General features: G+C 40.5%; 2 protein-coding genes and 1 pseudogene across 14 annotated transcripts in view; 2 read left to right on the forward strand and 1 right to left on the reverse strand.

Annotated features, from left to right (window-relative positions):
• The window catches only part of MASTL (microtubule associated serine/threonine kinase like), a 38,899-nt gene extending 31,591 nt beyond the window's left edge, over positions 1-7,308 (forward strand). For 4 of the 6 annotated variants that reach the window (XM_053572652.1, XM_053572654.1, XM_053572653.1 and 1 more), the window contains 3 exons: positions 253-366; positions 461-562; positions 6,868-7,308. In XM_053572652.1, the coding sequence (XP_053428627.1) occupies positions 253-366; positions 461-562; positions 6,868-7,025 (374 nt within the window). In that variant the 3' untranslated portion in view covers positions 7,026-7,308. The remainder of the gene's footprint in view (positions 1-252; positions 367-460; positions 563-6,867) is intronic. The other 2 variants (XM_053572657.1, XM_053572656.1) reach the window with 1 other exon arrangement.
• Positions 7,309-14,645: 7,337 nt separating this feature from the next.
• On the forward strand, positions 14,646-14,693 carry LOC128573215 (uncharacterized; annotated as a pseudogene).
• Positions 14,694-15,259: 566 nt separating this feature from the next.
• ACBD5 (acyl-CoA binding domain containing 5) overlaps positions 15,260-19,195 on the reverse strand; it is a 51,417-nt gene continuing 47,481 nt past the window's right edge. For all 8 annotated transcript variants that reach the window (XM_053572663.1, XM_053572661.1, XM_053572659.1 and 5 more), the window contains one exon: positions 15,260-17,190. In XM_053572663.1, the coding sequence (XP_053428638.1) occupies positions 17,178-17,190 (13 nt within the window). In that variant the 3' untranslated portion in view covers positions 15,260-17,177. The remainder of the gene's footprint in view (positions 17,191-19,195) is intronic.

Consider the following 19,195-nt stretch of genomic DNA (forward strand, 5'->3'; position numbering starts at 1 on the left):
TGCTGTGAGCTGTGTGATGCCACAGCACTCTACCAAGGGGCATAAAGTGAGACTCTGTCTCTACAAAAAAAAAAAGAAAGAAAGAAAATATAGAGGAAAAGAATTAAGTTTTTATACTTTATGAAGACAAAAGAAAGCCTTAAGTAATGACTGCCTTGATTATACCCAAATATCTACATATTCACTTTTCAAGTTAATCAAACGTTGGTAGAACATTCTTACAAGTTACAGCCATTTCCTCTTACATTACAGGTCCTGCAGTAGACTGGTGGGCACTTGGAGTTTGCTTATTTGAATTTCTGACAGGAATTCCTCCTTTCAATGATGAAACACCACAACAGGTGTTCCAGAATATTCTGAAAAGAGGTGATACTTTTCCTCCTATTAAGATAGAATAATTTATGTGTATGTATTATTTCAAGCAGTGATTAACAAGCTTATTTGTATATTTGTAAAATAGATATTCCTTGGCCAGAAGGTAAAGAAAAGTTATCTGATAATGCTCAAAGTGCAGTAGAAATACTTTTAACCATTGATGATACAAAGAGAGCTGGAATGAAAGGTAAGATTTGGGGTTACTAACCTCTTTTATCCTTGATTTGTTCTAGGTAGTAAATTTTAATAAAATGGAATGTCAAGTGTATGGTGTTATATAATACAGGGTGGACATAAAGTTCATGTACTATGTACTGTGTTACCCTGTATAATACTACAGATAATCTGATTGTTAAATTGGTAAAAAGATCATTCAATTTACTTTTGCATTGATATATTTGTACTTATTCTATATTAAAAGTCAATGTATCACGTGTTGGAAAGGTGAAAAATTAAATGTGGTCAATTTGCAATATTGTATTCACACATTAAATTTTATTAATCTCAGGCCACATGTGGTGGCTCACATCTATATTCCTACTACTGTGGGAAGCCGAGGTAGGTAGAATCCTTGAGCTCACACGTTCAAGATCAGCCTGAGCTAGACTGAGACCTCGTCTCTAAAAATAGCTGGGGATTGTGGCAGGTGCCTATCATCCCAGCTACTTGGGAGGCTGAGGCAAGAGAATTGCTTGAGCCCAAGAGTTTGAGGTTGCTGTGAGTTATAACGCCATTGCATTCTACCAAGGGCAGTAATGGCTGAGACTCTGTCTCAAAAAATAAATTGATAAAATAAATAAATTTGTTAATCTCAAGCACTTGCCTAAAACAATCTTATCTTGTCAGTGTCTTGGGTTTTTCAAACCTTATAAAGTTAACCATCTACAACTACAGGTAATCTTTTTTTTTTTTCTTCGAGACACAGTTTTACTCTGTTGCCCAGGCTAGAGTGCCATGGTGTTGGTCTGGCTCACAGCAACCTCATACCCCTGAGCTCAAGCAATCTTCCTGCCTTAGCCTCCTATGTAACTGGGACTCTAGGTACCACTACAATGCCTAGCTAATTTTTCTATTTTTAGTAAAGACAGGTCATCTCACTTTTGCTCAGGCTCGTCTTAAACTCTTTTTTTTTTTTTTGAGACAGAGTTTCAAGCCGTTGCCCTGGGTAGAGTGCTGTGGCGTCACAGCTCACAGCAACCTCCAACTCTTGGGCTTAGATTCTCTTGCTTCAACCTCCCAAGTAGCTGGGATTACAGGCGCCTACCACTACACTCGGCTATTTTTTTGTTGTAGTTGTCATTGTTGTTTGGCAGGCCTGGACTGGATTTGAACCCGCCAGCTCCCGTGTATGTGGCTGGCACCCTAGCTGCTTGAGCTATAGGCGCTGAGCCCAGGTCTTAAACTCTTGAGCTCAAGCATGCTACCCACCTCAGCCTCCCAGAGTGCTAGGATTATATAGTGTGAACCAACGTGCCTGGCTTAGGTAATCTTTCTTTTATGAAAACCTAGTGTTCTGTAATTTCTTACTGTTTCATTTTTGATATTGCTATTCATTGACAAATGTACTAGGGTGCCAAATTGCCTCAAATAAGACAAACTTGGTACATTATAAGCCATTTGATGGTTTTCTCAATACAGAGTATTAGTAAATCCTATTTTGAAGCTCTAGTAAATTTCATTAGGAACCGCCTTAAAGTCCTATTTGTAACCTAGAATGAGAATATAGAGACAAATTACCATTATGTACGGGAATGCATTTCTATGTGATATAAGTTGTATTTTGGAAAATGAGCTTTAAAAATACGTCACTTGGGGCTGAGAGAAGTGGCTCACAACTATAATCTTAGCACTCTGGAAGGCTGAGGGGGATGGATTGCTTGATCTCAGGAGTTTAAGCCCAGCCTGAGCAAGAGCAAGACCCTGTCTTTACTAGAAAAACTAGGTGGCCGTGGTGGCAGGTGTCTGTAGTCCCAGCTACTCAGAAGGCTGAGGCAGGAAGATCACATGACCCCAAGAGTTTAAGGTTGCTATGAGCTGAGCCATAGCACTCTACCCAGGGTGACAGCATGAGATGCTATCTCAAAAAAGAAAAAAGAAATATATTATTTGCATCAGCTTCTAGGTGTTCCTTCTAAAAAGATCAAGAGTTTGTTGGCTGATACATTTAATAGATCCTATTCCGTGACTGCTAGGTGCTTGGCATTGTGGCTTCAGGCACTGGGTGTATCTAGAAATGAACTAGACTAGAACCTCTGTCCCTTTGGAATTTCCATTCTAGTGGAAAGACAAGACAGTAAATATACTACAGCTATAACATAATGTCATGTTGGCTCAGCGTCCAAGCACAGTGGTTACGGCACTAGCCACATATACCCAGGCTGGCAGTTTCGAACCTGGCCTGGACCAGCTAAACAACAATGACAACTGCAACAAAAAACTAGCCAGGCATTGTGGCGGGCGCCTATAGTCTCAGCTAGTTGGGAGGCTGAGGCAGGAGAATTGCCTAAGCCCAGGAGTTGGAGGTTGCTGTGAGCTGTGTGAGGCCACGGCACTCTACTGAGGGTGATAAAGTGAGACTCTGTCTCTTAAAAAAAAAAAAAAAAAAAATCATGTAATAGTGAATACGAGGAAGAAGAATAAAGCAGGTGAGAGGATAGACAGCGATGGCAGGAGATGTTTTTTGGATAGGGTGCTCAGAAGACCACTGTGAAGAAGCAAGGTAAACCTGTGCAAGGGAGGAAGCAGACATTTGAAAATCAGCTGTAGCTTTCTGAACACGCTTAAGACTTAAATGATGCTGCTTGAAACTCATAAACACTTACAAACGTCTACTAAAGCAGTCTGCATTGAATCCTTATAGTATTATTTCACAGTAGATGTGTCTGAAAGCAACATATTGGTCAGATTTCTCTTATAAAAACACTGAATCATTCATGAGAGGAGTTAGGGACTTTTAAAAAAAGAAAACCTAAACTACATCTCTGGACATCAACCTACCTTACTACACTACTGGTTGAAGAAAGTATTTTATCAGCATGAAGCATATGTAAGCCACCTTAAAGGAAATTTTAAAAAATTACAGAAAATTAAAGGTAACACCTAAAACTTAAGATTCTTTCTGGCCACATTTATGGTTGCAGTAATATTAAGAGCTGAATGTTTTATGGTATAGTAATATTCTTTTTTTTTTAGAGACAGAGTCTCACTCTGTCACCCTCGGTAGAGTGTTGTGACATCACAGCTCACAGCAACTTCCAACTCTTGAGCTTAGATGATTCTCTTGCCTCAGCCTCCCAAATAGCTAGTACTGACTACAGGCGCCCTCCACAATGCCCAGCTATTTTTTTGTTGTTGCAGTTTGGCCAGGGCCAAGTTTGAACCCGCCACCCTTGGTATATGGGGCCAGTGCCCTACTCACTGAGCCACAGGTGCTGCCAGTATAGTAATATTCTAATGGACTAAGATATTTTGTGTCGGAATGATTATTCAGATTTTTCTGCTGGCAGGTTCATTTAAGGAGCAATTGCAACTGGCCAAAAATTTTTTTTGTGAATTAGCCAGGCCTGGTGGCATGCACCTGTATTTCCAGCTACTCAGGAGGCTGAGGTGGGAGGATCATTTAAGCCCAGGAGTTTGCATTTGCAGGGAGCTATGATATCCTTGGTGACAGAGCAAGCCCTTGTGTCAAAAAAATAAGGAAATGGGCAGCGCCTATGGCTGAAACCTGTGTAAGGTTTCGATTTTTTTTTTTTTTTTTTTTTTTTTTTAGGCAGAATCTCACTTTGTTGTCCTCGGTAGAGTGATGAGGCATCATAGCTCACAGCAACCTCAAACTCTTGGGCTCAAGCGATCCTCTTGCCTTAGTTTTTCATTTTTAGTAGAGACAGGGTATCACTCTTGCCCAGGCTGGTCTCAAACTTGTGAGCGCAAGTGATCCACAGCACCCAGCCTCAAGAAAAAAATGTTAAAAACAACTGAATCCTGGCCGGATGTGGTGGTTCATGCCTTTAATTCTAGCACTCTGAGAGGCCGAGGCATGTGGATTACTTGAGCTCAGGAGTTAGAGACCAACCTGACAAAGATGGAGACTCTGTCTCTAATAAAAAATAGAAAAAACTGGATGGCGCCTGTGGCTCAGTGAGTAGGGCGCCAACCCCATATACTGAGGGTGGTAGGTTCGAACCCGGCCCTGGCCAAACTGCAAGAAAAAAATAGCTGGAGGTTGTGACGGGCGCCTGTAATCCCAGCTACTCGGGAGGCTGAGGCAAGAGAATCACCTAAGCCCAAGAGCTAGATGTTGCTGTGAGCTGTGATACCACAGCACTCTACCGAGGGTGACAAACTGAGACTCTGTCTCTTAAAAAAAAAAATAGAAAAATCTATCTAGGAGTTGTGGTGGGCACCTGTAGTCCTGGCTACTCAGGAGGCTGAGGCAATAGGATACCTTGAGCCCAAGAGTTTGAGGTTGCTATGAACTATCACACCATGGCACTCTACCCATGGCTACAGAATGAAACTGAAAAAAAAGTGAATCTGCAAAGGAATTCTAATTTAGTCTAAGTGTTGAAGCAACTGTTTTTTAAATGAAGAATTACTTATCTTTACTGTGTAAATTATTTTATTAAAGAAAGAAAAACCTGCAGTGTCTTTGATAGGAATGCTTTTCTATCTTCACTGATAATAGCCATATTATAAACACTTTGGGAAAATTGACATTCAAGGCCAGATAATTCTTTGTTGTGGGGACTGTCCTGTGCATTGTTTGCTGTTTAACGGAATCCCCGCCTCTAAGTACTACCCTGTTTCCCCGAAAATAAGACAGTGTCTTATTTTAAGATGTGCTCCCAAAGACGAGCTAGGTCTTATTTTCAGGGGACGTCTTATCTTTACTGTTAATAGGTCTTATTTTCGGAGGATGTCTTATTTTCGGGGAAGCGGGTTACATGCCCCCACAGTTGTGCCATAGAAAATGTCTCCAAACAACCAAATATGCTTTGTGGGGGGAGGGGCAAAAATCACCCCATTTGAGAACTATTCTTCTAAAGTAATTTTATAGTAATCTAGGCTCAGTTATTTATTTTAATCATTAAGAGACAAATTCTCTACATGTGAATTGTATTTGCTATCTTATCCATTTTGCTGCCAGTCTTTTAGTTCAGGGGAAACCCAGTCTATAGACATATGATCTCCCAACCCATCACCCCCATCATAGACACATAATTCTTTCCTGTCAGTGTAGTCTTTTTCCAGTATTTTCCTTAAATTTGGGTCCTTTTTAGGAGGGGAACTATTTACTAAGCCTTAACCCCTGACACTTCTTTGTTTTATTTTTTTTTTATTGTTAAATCATAGCTGTGTACATTACTGCAATCAAGGGGTACAATGTGCTTATACAATCTGAAATATTCTCATCAAACTGTTCAACGTAGCCTTCATGGCATTTTCTTAGTTACTGTGTGTAGACATTTGTATTCTGCCTTTAGTTGACACTTCTTTGTTTTGCCAGCATTTTTATTGTTGCCTTCTGAACTGAAGGGTTGAGGAGAGAGGAAGTTATGTCCAACAACTGAATATCACGGTGTAGTCAAAAGAGCATATTTTTATTTCACAGGAACAATGACAGGTAGCAGAATGGTAAAGGGGTGAGCAAAGTTCCAGATCCTGTAAGCAGAGCAGGTCTGTGATATACAGCTTCCAGATGTAGGACGAGACAGTCGGTATGTTGTAGAGGTGTGAGTCAGTGAAATCAAGGAAAGCAAAAAGCCACGAAGAGAATGTGTCAGAAGTGTCATCAGTGTACTGTTGAAATCACCACGAAGGATACGGTGGAGTGTAGGAAAGAAAGAGAGTGGAGGATGAGCTGCAGGCTCGAGTTATCTTGGGCAGTAGAGGGGTGCCATGATATAAACAGATAGCAAGACGCTGTTTATATGAGAATGGGAGCGTTAACCATGGAGGCTCAGCGATGTGGAAGACTTATCAGGGATGGAGAAATGGACCACACTGTGTTCTCTGGAGTCAGGGGTTGTGTGAGAAGATACAGTCAGCAAGAAAGACTGGCTTCTCACTGTAGTCCCAGCTACTTGGGAGGCTGAGGCAAGAGAATTGCTTAAGTCCAAGAGTTGGAGGTTGCTGTGAGCTGTGACACCACAGCACTCTGCTGAGGGCGACACAGTGGGACTCTGTCTCAAACAAGTAAAAAAAAAAGAAAGAAAGAAAGATCGACTTCTGTTAAGGCCTTCTGTTAAGGCTCTTATGACAAGTACAAACCAACCATCATCTGTCATAAGCTTGTGATATGCAAAATGGTAAGTGTGTGCCTTTGTGACATATGTGGCCTAATAGGGAGACAGATGACAAATGTCTGTGAAACTGCCTTAATAAAGTAGGGCAAGCTATATGTGAGGCATTCTGTTTTTTAATTCTTATAAAGCAGAACTCCCTTAGGTCATGATGTCATAATATTCTGTTTGGCTTTATATTTTTCCTAAGAACTGAAACATCACCCTCTCTTCAGCGACGTGGACTGGGAAAATCTGCAGCATCAAACTATGCCTTTCATACCCCAACCAGAGGATGCAACAGATACATCCTATTTTGAAGCCAGGAATAACGCTCAGCACCTGACTGTATCTGGATTTAGTCTATAGCACGTATATTTCCTGTCAGTCGAACCTTGTGTTATAGAAATGCTTGCATAATTATATACTTCTTAATAATAAACTGATCTAAGGGGGGAGAAATTATACTTGGGTCAATGTGCATTTAATGTATTTACAGCTTTCACAGGGTTAAAAGGCTGTCAGGAATGTAATTGGCAATTTATCTTAATTTCAGAACTGTATATTAATCTTAAAAGCTTTTTTGTCTTATTTATTTTGTTTACTGCACTTTATGAAAACTAAAGCATCAATAAAACTAGAATGACACTAATACCACCAAAAGAGAGTGAGCCATGACCTTGATTTTCTTTCTCCTTATCTGTTGATTTCAGTGTACTATTCTGTTGGTGTTAAAATAACAAAATAATCATACAGCTTCATTTAAATGTAATTTATTTACACATGATTGCCTGCAGAAGGTACTGTCTCAAGGGCAATCATTTAAGGCCACAATTGTGACCTCAAAAATGCATCTGGGAGGGCGGCGCCTATGGCTCAGTTGGTAAGGCGCCGGCCCCATATACCGAGGGTGGTGGGTTCAAACCCTGCCCCGGCTGAACTGCAACCAAAAAATAGCTGGGTTGGGTGGCGCCTGTGGCTCAAGGAGTAGGGCACCGGTCCCATATGCCGGAGGTAGAGGGTTCAAACCCAGCCCCGGCCAAAAACCACAAAATAAATAAATAAATAAATAAAGACAAAAAATAGCTGGGCGTTGTGACGGGCGCCTGTAGTCCCAGCTACTCGGGAGGCTGAGGCAAGAGAATTGCTTAAGCCCAGGAGTTGGAGGTTGCTGTGAGCTGTGTGATGCCATGGCACTCTACCAAGGGCCATAAAGTGAGACTCTGTCTCTACAAAAAAAAAAATGCATCTGGGAGGTCAGGTGCAGTGGCTCACGCCTATAATCCTAGCACTCTGAGAGGTTGGTGCAGGTAGATTGCCTGAGCTCACAGGTTTGAGACCAGCCTGAGCAAGAGTGAGACCCCATGTCTAAAAATAGCCGGGGCGTTGTGACAGGTGCCTGTAGTGCCAGCTACTCAGGAGGCTGAGGCAAGAGAATCACTGAGCCCAGAAGTTCGAGGTTGCTGGGAATTATGATGCTGGCACTCTACCAAGGGCAACAAAGTGGGAGTCTGTCTCAAAAAAAACCAAAAAACTGGAAAATTCTTTCACTTAGTCCTATAACTGCTTTGGGGAATAAACAAAGGTCTAAGGTTTTAACTAACTTTACAAATAATGATATAGTTTCACTGCCCTGACTTCTATTGGTACTTGCTCTACAGTGTATATTTGTTTAAAATAATACCAGAAGGGTTCGGATGATATAAATTTTGCGATTTGAATAGATTGTTTAATTTTAATAAAAAATATGATGTATTACATATTATAGTCATTTACTTCAAAAATCCAATGTTAGCAGACATAGGCTAATCCTTAAAAAAGAAACAAAAAATAGTTTACTATTGCTTAATGAATATAACAAGTAGATTCTCTGTCATCATCATTCTCTTAAATACATATACACTAAGATTCAGCTTCACAGGTTATATCTTAAATTCATTAAGGCTTTGAGCATACTTAACCCCCAGAAGAGCCAAGTTCATATTTAAATGCACCTTTTGTAAGTTTTTTGTTTTGTTGTTGTTGTTGTTGCAGTTTTGGCTGGGGCCAGGTTTTAACCCCCCACCCTCGGTATATGGGGCCAGTGCCCTACCCTCTGAGCCACAGGGGCCACCCCATGTAAGTTTCTGCTAATAGAGTATCCTATGAAATAATTGTTCCTTTTGCACATTGGCTTTAGCATTTTTCTGTTACCATCCCAGTGAGAACCCTGTTTAATGTAGTTGACAAAGGTACAAGTTTAAAACTGTTGTAGTCGGATATCCCTTTGTGTTCAGTGCTATATAATTGAATCCATAGGTTAATGGTTTTACTGAGCTTGTTTTAGTAATAACTATTTAGATTTAATGTTCCTAATGGTTGCCACTTCTAATCTTCAAAATACAATTGTTAAATCTTCATTTGATGTGAATTACATCTTTCCCTTAAATTAGGTGGAAGCAAAGAAGTATTTATCGTCCTTTATGATATTTACAAGTAGTAGAAAGAAAAAAGGCTTTGGATCGAACACAAATTGTTCAAACCATGGCTCTGCCATACTAAAAGGCTTTGCACGGGTTGAACTCTGAGCTACTGCTGACTCACCTGTATTTTGGGGATTTGTGGTGATTTCTTTGGAGATTTGGAATGAGCAGAACCAGTGTAAGGAATAAGCCAGTTTAGTGTTTGCCCAGCGTATCAATTTTAAGAGGGACTTAAAACATTATTGAATAATTGGAGAAATATACTATAAGCCTGATCCCAATATAGAAGACAGTATTCTTGAGTGGAAAGTTAACAGACCCTCTTTACAGTTATAGACCTACCATGTTCAGCTACAGTCACCTGAAATTCAGCCATAAGGTAAGGCCTGCTATGATGGCATTTATTGTGAACAAATGATTTATTACATAAATTTATACCTGTCAAGATGTTGTATGGCTTGGCACCTATAGCTGAAGCGGCTAAGGTCCAGCCACATACAACAGAGCTGGCGGGTTCAAATCCAGCCTGGGCCTGCCAAACAGTGACAACTACAACCAAAAAATAGCCGGGCATTGTGGTGGGCACCTGTCGTCCTAGCTACTTGGGAGTTCTTTTTTTTTTTTTTTTTTTTGGCTGGGGCTGGGTTTGAACCCGCCACCTCCAGCATATGGGACCGGTGCCCTACCCGCTGAGCCACAGGCACCGCCCTACTTGGGAGTTCTTAAGAGAACCACTTAAGTTCAGGAGTTTGAGATTGCTGTGACCTGTGATGCCATGGCATTCTACCCAGGGTGACAGCTTGAGGCTCTGTCTAAAAAAAAAAAAAAAAAAAAAGATGTTGTAGATTCAGCTTTTTAGACAAACAGGAAAGAGTTAGGGATTAAATATTGTTACGTATAGGAAAAACTAAGGAAATGAAAAAATAATATAGTTAACCCAGGCAATAATCAAAAGCTGTAGAGGAAAGGAAAAAAATGATTGTAGCTGAATACGTTGCTCAGTTATGAATAGTGTTTACATGGTCTTAACAACATGAACCTTGAACACTGGTCTAACCGTAATTTCAATACAAATGCATTGGGAGACAATTCTCTGGGGCTCTTGTGCAGTTCTATATGTCGTGCAAGTGAGGTCAAGTACCTTTGTTCTGGACCATCTTATCAACTTTTTGAAGGATGTTAATATACTTAACATAGCTTTGGTAGACAGAGACAGTACCTTCTTTTGGAGTAAATAGGATACTTACTGCATCACAGAATAATGTTACTTTCCAGAGTAAAGTATAGGCTTCCTTACTACCCATTGCTATGTATAAAACATTCGGGTTCCCTAAAGTCAGGGTACCTAACCCATAATGCACCCCCCTGCATATACAGGTATCATACGTCTTTTTGTCCCTCTTTGGGAATTAGGACTTGGACCATGAGTACAAATACACTAATACACTGGCTGCTGCTATTGCCATGTGTAATAAACCATGTTTTTGAAAAAGGAGTCTTGTGTCTTCTACTAGCATTCAAAGTATCATAAATTCTCAGATCCTTCACGGTTCTTGACAAACTCTATTTGAAAGATGGGTAAAATGAAAAGGATGCATATGAGCAGTGAAGGAAAGAAGGGGAATGAAATCTTGGATTTCAGTAATGGGAAGTAAATAGGTAATTCCTAAAACAGAAAAATCAAGAAATAGCATTCAAACATATTCATTAGAACTAAAACAATCTTTCATGACAGTAATTGACTCTGGGAAGGAAAACTGGCAAATTCCTTGAGGAAAGGGGTTGTATCCAGAGGATGGGTGGAAGAGACTAGCTTTTGTTGGTTTTGGTCTCAAACTCCTGGGCTCAAGTGATCCTTTTGCCTCAGCCTCCCAAGTAGCTGGGACTAGAGACTGGCTTTTGTTAAGAAAGAAACTTGTACTTTTGTACAAAATTTCCAGTGTCTATCTCTTCATAGCACCTCTAAAATCTGTAAAAGGAAGTTGGGGTGTCTTGTCCTCCTTTTGTAAAAGTACTGACAGCAAAATCAAAGTATATCATTATTACCATCATAATAGCCGCCATTTACGATGGACTTACTCTGTGCTGAGCGCTGTTCAAATGAGGTGACAACTTAAATGTAGTTCCCTGAGATTTTATTATTCTATTCTTATAGATGAGGAAACTGAAATACAACTTAAAATGACTTTCCCATGATTGCACAGCTGCAAGTGTCAGAGCCAGAATTTACATCCAGGCAGTTTGTCCCCAGGGCCTGCACTCAGTCCTGAGAATGAAGAGCTACCCATGTTACTCATGACTCTAGTAGCAACCTAACTTAAACTACATTCAGTAGGAAGGAAAATTCACCAACCCATGTAAACAAGTTATATAAAGAGAGGGGTAGTGTTGTTGTTTGGGGGGGGGTGTATTTTTGAGACAGAGTCTCACTTTGTCACCCTCAGTAGAGTGCTGTAGTATCATAGCTCACAGCAATCTTAAATTCTTGGGCTCAAGTGGTTCTCTTGCCTCAGCTTCCTGAGTAGCTAGGACTATAGGCGCCCAGCTATTTTTAAAGATGGGGTGTCACTCTTGCTCAGGCTGGTCTTCAGCAATCCACCTGGTCTTCAGCTCACAAAGAGTGAGCTCCAGCAATCCACCTGCCTCGGCCTGCCAGAGTGCTAGGATTACAGCCATACACGCTTGACCTAAGAGACGGATAGTGGTGTTCTCAGAGTTAACTGCATGAAGGACTTGAACATTCTTTACTGTCTGTGGCTCTAAGTTAAAGTTTCTAAGTCTTGGCATTGGCCTTATTAAAAGGCTTCTCCAAGTGGCAAGCAACATGGCCCCCAGAACCTCTAGGATAATATCTTTAGCAGGCTATAATTCCAAGAGAAAGAATGCAACAATGAGATACCACAACATACCTATGGGAATGGCTAAAATCTACAACACTGACAATACCAAATGTTGACAAAGATACAGGCAACAGTAACTCTCACTCACTATTCACGGAAATACAGAACGGTACTACCACTTTGGAACATAGTTTGAGGGTTTCTCACGAAACAAAACATACTCTTTACCATATGATCCAGCAGTTATGCCCCTTAGTATTTACCAATGAGGGGAAAACTGATGCCTGCACAAAACCTGCACCTTGATGTTTGCAGGTGCTTGAGCACCTTGTTTATTCAGAATTGCTGAAATTTGGAAGCAACCAAGATGGTCTTAATAGGTGAATGGATGGAGATATTGTAGCACATCTATGCAATTGGCTGTTATTCAGTGCTACAAAGAAATGAGTCATTGAACCATAAAAAGACACAAAGGAACCTTAAGTGCCTTCAGTGAAAGAAGCTAGTCTAAAAAAGCTACATACTGTATGATCCAAATATATAACATTCTCAAGAAGGCAAAATAGAGAAAGTGAAGAGTGAAAAGATCAGTGGTTGCAGGGAGTCAGCAAAGAGCGATGAATAGGCTAGGCACAGAGGATTTTTTAGGATGGTACAACCACCCTGTCGTGGTGCATACGCATCATCTTACATTTGTTGAGCTCATAGAATGCACAGCACCAACAGAGAACCCGTGGTAATGATGCGTCCATGTTGACCCACCAATTGGAACAAATATAACCACTCTGCTGGAGGATGCTGATGAGGGGGGAGCTTATGCATGTACGTAAGGGGAGGGAGCATAAAGGAACCATCAGTACCTTCCACTCAATACTGTTGTGAATTTAAAAAGTCTACTATAGAGAGAGTGCAAGAATACTTTCTCTTCGTAGCTCCATGAAATAAACCCCTGAGAATAACTCTTGACTGCTTCATCGATGGTCCTCTGCCCATCCTTGGGCTTATCTCTGTGGCCAGAAGCATGGGCGACAAACTGGCCAGGTGTAAGTCACATGCCTATTACTGTGTCTTGTGTGTGTGTGGGGGGGGTGGTGGTGAGCAGCAATGGGCATAGCTGGGGTTCCATCCAGCAGCCTTACCAAAATCACTTGATTCAAGTGGAAGATGAAGAGCTCTCCAAAAGAGGGCAGGGGCAGAAGAGAGGGGTACTGATGTCAGAAGAAGGGGGAAAAGGGCCAGGCACAGTGGCTCATGCTTGTAGTTCTAGCATTCTGGAAGGCCGAAGTAAGTGGATTGCTTGAGCTCACGAGTTTGAGGCCAGCCTGAGCAAGAGCAAGACTTCGTCTCTACGAAAAAAAGAAAAAACTAGCCAGGCGTAGTGGCCCATGCCTGTAATCCCAGCTACTCCGGAGCTAAAGCAAGAGGACTGCTCAAGTCCAAGAGTTTGAGGTTGCTATGAGCTATAATGACGTTATGGCACTCTAGCCTAGGGGACAGAGTGAGACTCTGTCTCAAAAATAAATAAATAAATAAAAATAAAAGAAGAAAGAGGAAAGAGTGCTAAGCAGAATAAGAGAAAACAGTGGCTACTCCCATGCCTGATTTTATGTATTATTAAAAAGTTCCACTTAACAAACACTAAAGAATAAAAGAAATTTATAAATATATATTAAGGAATTGAAACTGGGGAAAGTTCTCTTTTATTTATTTTCTTTGTTTATTTTGTACCACTGTTTATTTTGTTTTTGTCTTTTGCATCAGGCTCTCATTCAGTAACCAAGGCTAGCATGCAGTGGCATCATCTTAGCTCACAGCAACCTCAAACTCCTGGACTCAAGCGAGCGAGCCTCAGCCTCAGCCTCAGCCTCCTGAGTAGCTGGGACTACAGGCATGCACCACTGTGCCCTGCTAATTTTTCTTGTTTTCTTTCTTTTTTTTTTTTTGTAGAGACAGAGTCTCACTTTATGGCCCTCGGTAGAGTGACGTGGCCTCACACAGCTCACAGCAACCTCCAACTTCTGGGCTTAAGCGATTCTCTTGCCTCAGCCTCCTGAGTAGCTGGGACTACAGGCGCCCGCCACAACGCCCGGCTATTTTTTGGTTGCAGTTCGGCCAGGGCCGGGTTTGAACCCACCACCCTCGGTATATGGGGCCGGCGCCCTCCACAGAAATTTTTAAAAATTAGCTAGGCATGGTGGTATATGCCTGTAGTCCCAGCTACTCAAGCTGAGGCAAGACGATCATGAGTCCAGGAGTTCAAGGCTGCAGCCTGGGAAATATAGCAAGACCCTTCCTCAAACATTTTTTAAAGGGGGGGGGCATCAGAAGACATCACCTTCCCTACCATAGCTGGACAAATTGTGTTTATAAAATTATATCTTAGGCTGGATTCATGCCTGTAATCCTAGCATTCTGGGAGGCCGAGGTGGATTGCTTGAGTTCAGGAGTTCAAGATCAGCCTGAGCAAGATTGAGACCCTATCTCTACTAAAACATAGAAAAACTAGCTGAGCATTGTGGCACACACCTGTAGTCCCAGTTATTTAGGAAGTTGAAGCAGGAGGATTGCTTGAACCTAAGAGTTTGAGGTTGCTAGGAGCTATGATGCCATGACATTCTACCCAGGGCAACAAAGTGAGACTTCCCTGCCCCCTCCCCACACAAATATGGTTGATCAGGATTGAGTACCTATAAGAAACTTATACTAGTGAGTGTTGATACTTTGGGTCTGAGTGAAGAAGAAGAAGAAGAAGAAGAAAAAAAAAGGAAAAAAAAAAAAAGAAACATATATTTGGTAGAATTGAAACTAAGATTTTGATTGGATCACTAACATTCTTAATCAGAAGATTAAACAAGTTAAATTTCATCCTACTTTCTGATATTTTTTTTTTTTTGAGACAGTTTTACTATGCTGCCCTCGGTAGAGTCCGTGGCATCACAGCTCGTAGCAACTTCAAACTCTTGGGCTTAAGTGATTCTCTTGCCCCAGCCTCCCAGTAGCTGGGACTATAGGCACCTGCCACAATGCCCGGCTATTTTGTTTGTTTGTTTGTTATTGTCATTGTTGTTTAGCAAGCCCAGGCCAGGTTTAAACTCACCAGCCCCATGCATGTGGCCGGCGCCCTAACCACTGAGCTATGGGCACCGAGTCCAGAGTCTGAATTTTACCAAATTATATATAACAGCATAGCTTTATGCTGAAAGAGCCTCAATTACTGTATATGAATTCCTTCTGCTTATTCTTATTTAATCTTAGCACATGATCAACACACTTACAGTAACAAGTAACAAAAACCGTATCATTTCTCATTAACCTTTTATTTTTAACTTAGTTTTACAATAAAGAAACAGAAAAAAAGTTGATCATTAAAAAAATACCATAGCTGTCACCTCAAAATTTAAAATGAGGTTCTTGTTAAACAAAGCAGGAACACTATACCCTATAATTACATCTTTACTTTTATATACAAGAAATGTGTGCAAAGTGCTTTTTAAACTATAAAATAAGACTTTGGAACAGGATACAAATATTTACCCCTAGGATTTAGTTACCTCTGGCCACCTATAATGATTCACAACTGCTTACATTCTTAATTTGCATTTTGTTTGTTTATATACTAAGAGAAAAGCCACCTTTTCTGACATCAGATTTGTGTCTAATTTTTGAAAATATCTCTGATCCACAGGTCTAAACTTTAATGTGTAAGTTAGTTACTTGCTTTATTGTATTTCTAAATAAAGGACAGTTATTTTAAAACAAATATTAATAGATCCCTTTAGACAAATTTTAAACAAGATAGGATTAAAAAGTAATTATCGCCAAATTACATGAAAGAAAAGAATAAGAAAAAAAAGTTTGGAAAAAGCAAATTATGTTCTCATACTTTTTTCTTCAGGCAAATAAAGAACTAATACTAAAGATGGATTAATTCTTTTCTTCTTATTTAAAGTATTCTGAAAACATGATGCTAACCCAACATCATATATCTTGAGACTACTTAAAAAGTATTTGCTACAAGCATTTGAATCAAAGAAATCTTCAAAGCACAAGGTACATCTAAGTGAGCAAGGAATTTAGAAGATATACAGGAAGAAAGATTTTCCAAAAAGTCTCAAAGGATCTAAATTATAGCCTTCTTTTTGATTTAAATGTGAGAAGTGGGGTAGAGGAACTAATTTCCAGTACGTGGGCATGCCTTATTCATATGAAAGCATATGGCCTATTAGCTTGCAAATCCTTCCAGTACCCCTATAAAGTAGGTATATCTAAAATATTACCCGAAGGAAAAACTGAGGCACTAAGAGGTTAAGAGTCCAGTCTGTTTTGTTCACCAGTTGCAGAAAAGTGATTTTCATGTGTTTCCTTTTTGACCTTTGTAAAAACGGTATAAATAAGTTTTCATTTTATATTTCAAAGCACCTGTGAAGCAGACCCTAGATATCCTCAGTTAAAGGAAAAGGACTACAAAGAAATAAATGTATATGACTGAATAAAAATCATGTTACTCATCTGCAGGCTCAGAATACACTTTTTTAAACCTGCATATGCTCATTCTTCATCATTTCCATCAGCAGGTTATGTCGTTCTGTGAGTCATTTGTAACATCAAGCTTATGACATAAGATGCCTGAACACCAAACTCAAGGTTATGGATGCCCAAAAAAGTTTATGCGCAACCCACAAAGTGAAGATGAAGAAGATTCTTCCAGTAGTTTTTATACTATGTGACATGGCCATTCAGTGACTAAGACAGGACGCTGATTTAATCTCATTTGAAACACTCCTGGTTTGCATTCTTTCTCATTTTTAGTTTACAAAATTAAAAATACCCGCCTATAAATCTATCTGACCTCATTATCATAACTGTACCTTGGGAAAGCAGCTTATATTTCTCTACGGGAGATAATCAGGTAAACGTGTTACCAAACAATGATTAATAATTTAATGTTCTTCAAGTTCAAGGGTAGGGTAAATATATGTATGCTACTTATAACCTAGTTGAGATTGATTGATTATTCAAGTATCAGTGACATTAGTCCTTAAAATGTTATCATTTGTGTAGTGCAAAATATGTATGCATATATGTACACAAACCAAACTACTGGACAACAAAAAGAAATGTAATCATCACAAACTAAGACTTTCTTGTGAATACCACAATCCATTTCATTCTGAGGTCATCCAGGCCCAGCAGTCTTCTTCAGTAAAACACCTTTTTCTTCAGTTCAGTTTTCTTTAAAAAGAAAGTAAAACCAATTTCTTGTGAGTATAAATGCAACTTGAATATGCAACACATTCATATCAATGCATTTCTGAATGATAATACAATAATAATATTCGCATTTAAAATAAAACCAAAGAATTGCGAATGGTCTTTATGAAACTACTTCATAGTGACTTATAGCCCTATGGGATAGGAAAGAGTCAATTACAATTACCTAACTTTTTTTTTCTTGAGACAGAGTTTCATAATGTCACCCTCGGTAGAGTGCTGTGATATCACAGCTCACAGTAACCTCAGACTCTTTGGTTTAAGCGATTCTCTTGCTGCAGCCTCCCAAGTAGCTGGGATTACAGGCGCTCACCACAACGGCTGGCTATTTTTTGTTGTTGTTGTTCCAGTTGTCATTGTTGTTTAGCAGGCCCAGGCTGGATTCAAACCCTCCAGCCTCTGTGCATGTGGCCGGCGCCATTAACCACTGAGCTACGGGCGCCGAGCCTAATTAACTAACTTTTTTTTTTTTTTTTTTGTAGAGACAGAGTCTCACTTTACTGCCCTCAGTAGAGTTCCGTGGCATCACACGGCTCACAGCAACTTCCAGCTCTTGGGCTTATGTGATTCTCTTGCCTCAGCCTCCCAAGCAGCTGGGACTACAGGCACCCGCCACAACGCCCGGCTATTTTTTTGTTGCAGTTTGGCCGGGGCTGGGTTTGAACCCACCACCCTCGGTATATGGGGCCGGCGCCCTACTCACTGAGCCACAGGCGCCGCCCTTAACTAACATTTTTAATAAGTAATTTAAATTTACATCCTCCTCCCTTACTTTCTAGATTCTCATCCTTTTCTAATTGGCTATATACAATTAAGATTTGGGAGAATTATTTCATAATTGTGTCAAAATGGAAAAGTTGTAAAACAAAAAAAGCTTAACAGAACTGTAAGAGGTTGACAGATGTATAATCAGAATATTCATTTACTCAAAACACATTATGTTTCTATTAGTTTTCAGGCACTGGGAACTGAAAAATACATGAGGCAGGCTCTCAGTTCTTCAAGAGAGCTCTCAGGTAAAAAAAAATTAAAAATTTAGCCGGGTGTTGTGGCGGGCGCCTGTTGTCCCAGCTACTCGGGAGGCTTAGGCAAGAGAATCGCTTAGGCCCAGGAGTTGGAGGTTGCTGTGAGCTGTGTGAGGCCACAGCACTCTACCGAGGGCCATAAGTGAGACTGTCTCTACGAAAAAAAAAAAAAAATTAAAATTAAAAAAAAATATATAGGGCAGCACCTGTGGCTCAGTGAGTAGGGTGCTGGCCCCATATACTGAGGGTGGCGGGTTCAAACCCAGCCCCGGCCAAACTGCACAAAAACATAGCAAGGTGTTGTGGTGGGCACCTGTAGTCCCAGCTACTAGGGGGGCTGAGGCAAGAGAATTGCCTAAGCCCAAGACCTGGAGGTTGCTGTGAGCTGTGACACCACAGCAGTCTACTGCGAGTGACAAAGTGAGACTCTGTCTCTACAAAAAAAAAAAAAAGAAAGAAAAATAGCCAGGTATGACTGGTACCTGTAGGCCCAGCTACTCAGGAGGCTGAAACAAGACGACTGCTTAAGCCCACGAGTTTGAGGTTGCTGTAAGCTATGATGCCACAGCACTCTACCCAGGGTGACAAAGTGAGACTCTGTCTTAAGAAAAAAAAAAGAGAGAGAGAGCTCTCAGGTGGGGGAGGTAGAGCTATATAAACCCAGACTCAGATATATACAGAGGGAGCAAACACAATGTATACACATTTTAAAAAAGGTGGCTTAAAATATCAGTGGCTCACATCTGTTTAATCCTAGCATTCTTAGGAGGCCGAGGCAGGAGGATCACTTGAGCTCAGGAGTTCCAGTCCAGCCTAAGAAAGACCCAAGACCCCATCTCTACTAAAAATAGAAAAATTATCCAGCCTTTGTGGTAGTTGCCTGCAGTTGCAGCTATTCTGGAGGCTGAGACAGGAAGATTACTTGAGTCCAGGAGTTTGAG

Source organism: Nycticebus coucang, chromosome 20, assembly GCF_027406575.1.
Source record: "Nycticebus coucang isolate mNycCou1 chromosome 20, mNycCou1.pri, whole genome shotgun sequence".
Taxonomy (NCBI): domain Eukaryota; kingdom Metazoa; phylum Chordata; class Mammalia; order Primates; family Lorisidae; genus Nycticebus; species Nycticebus coucang.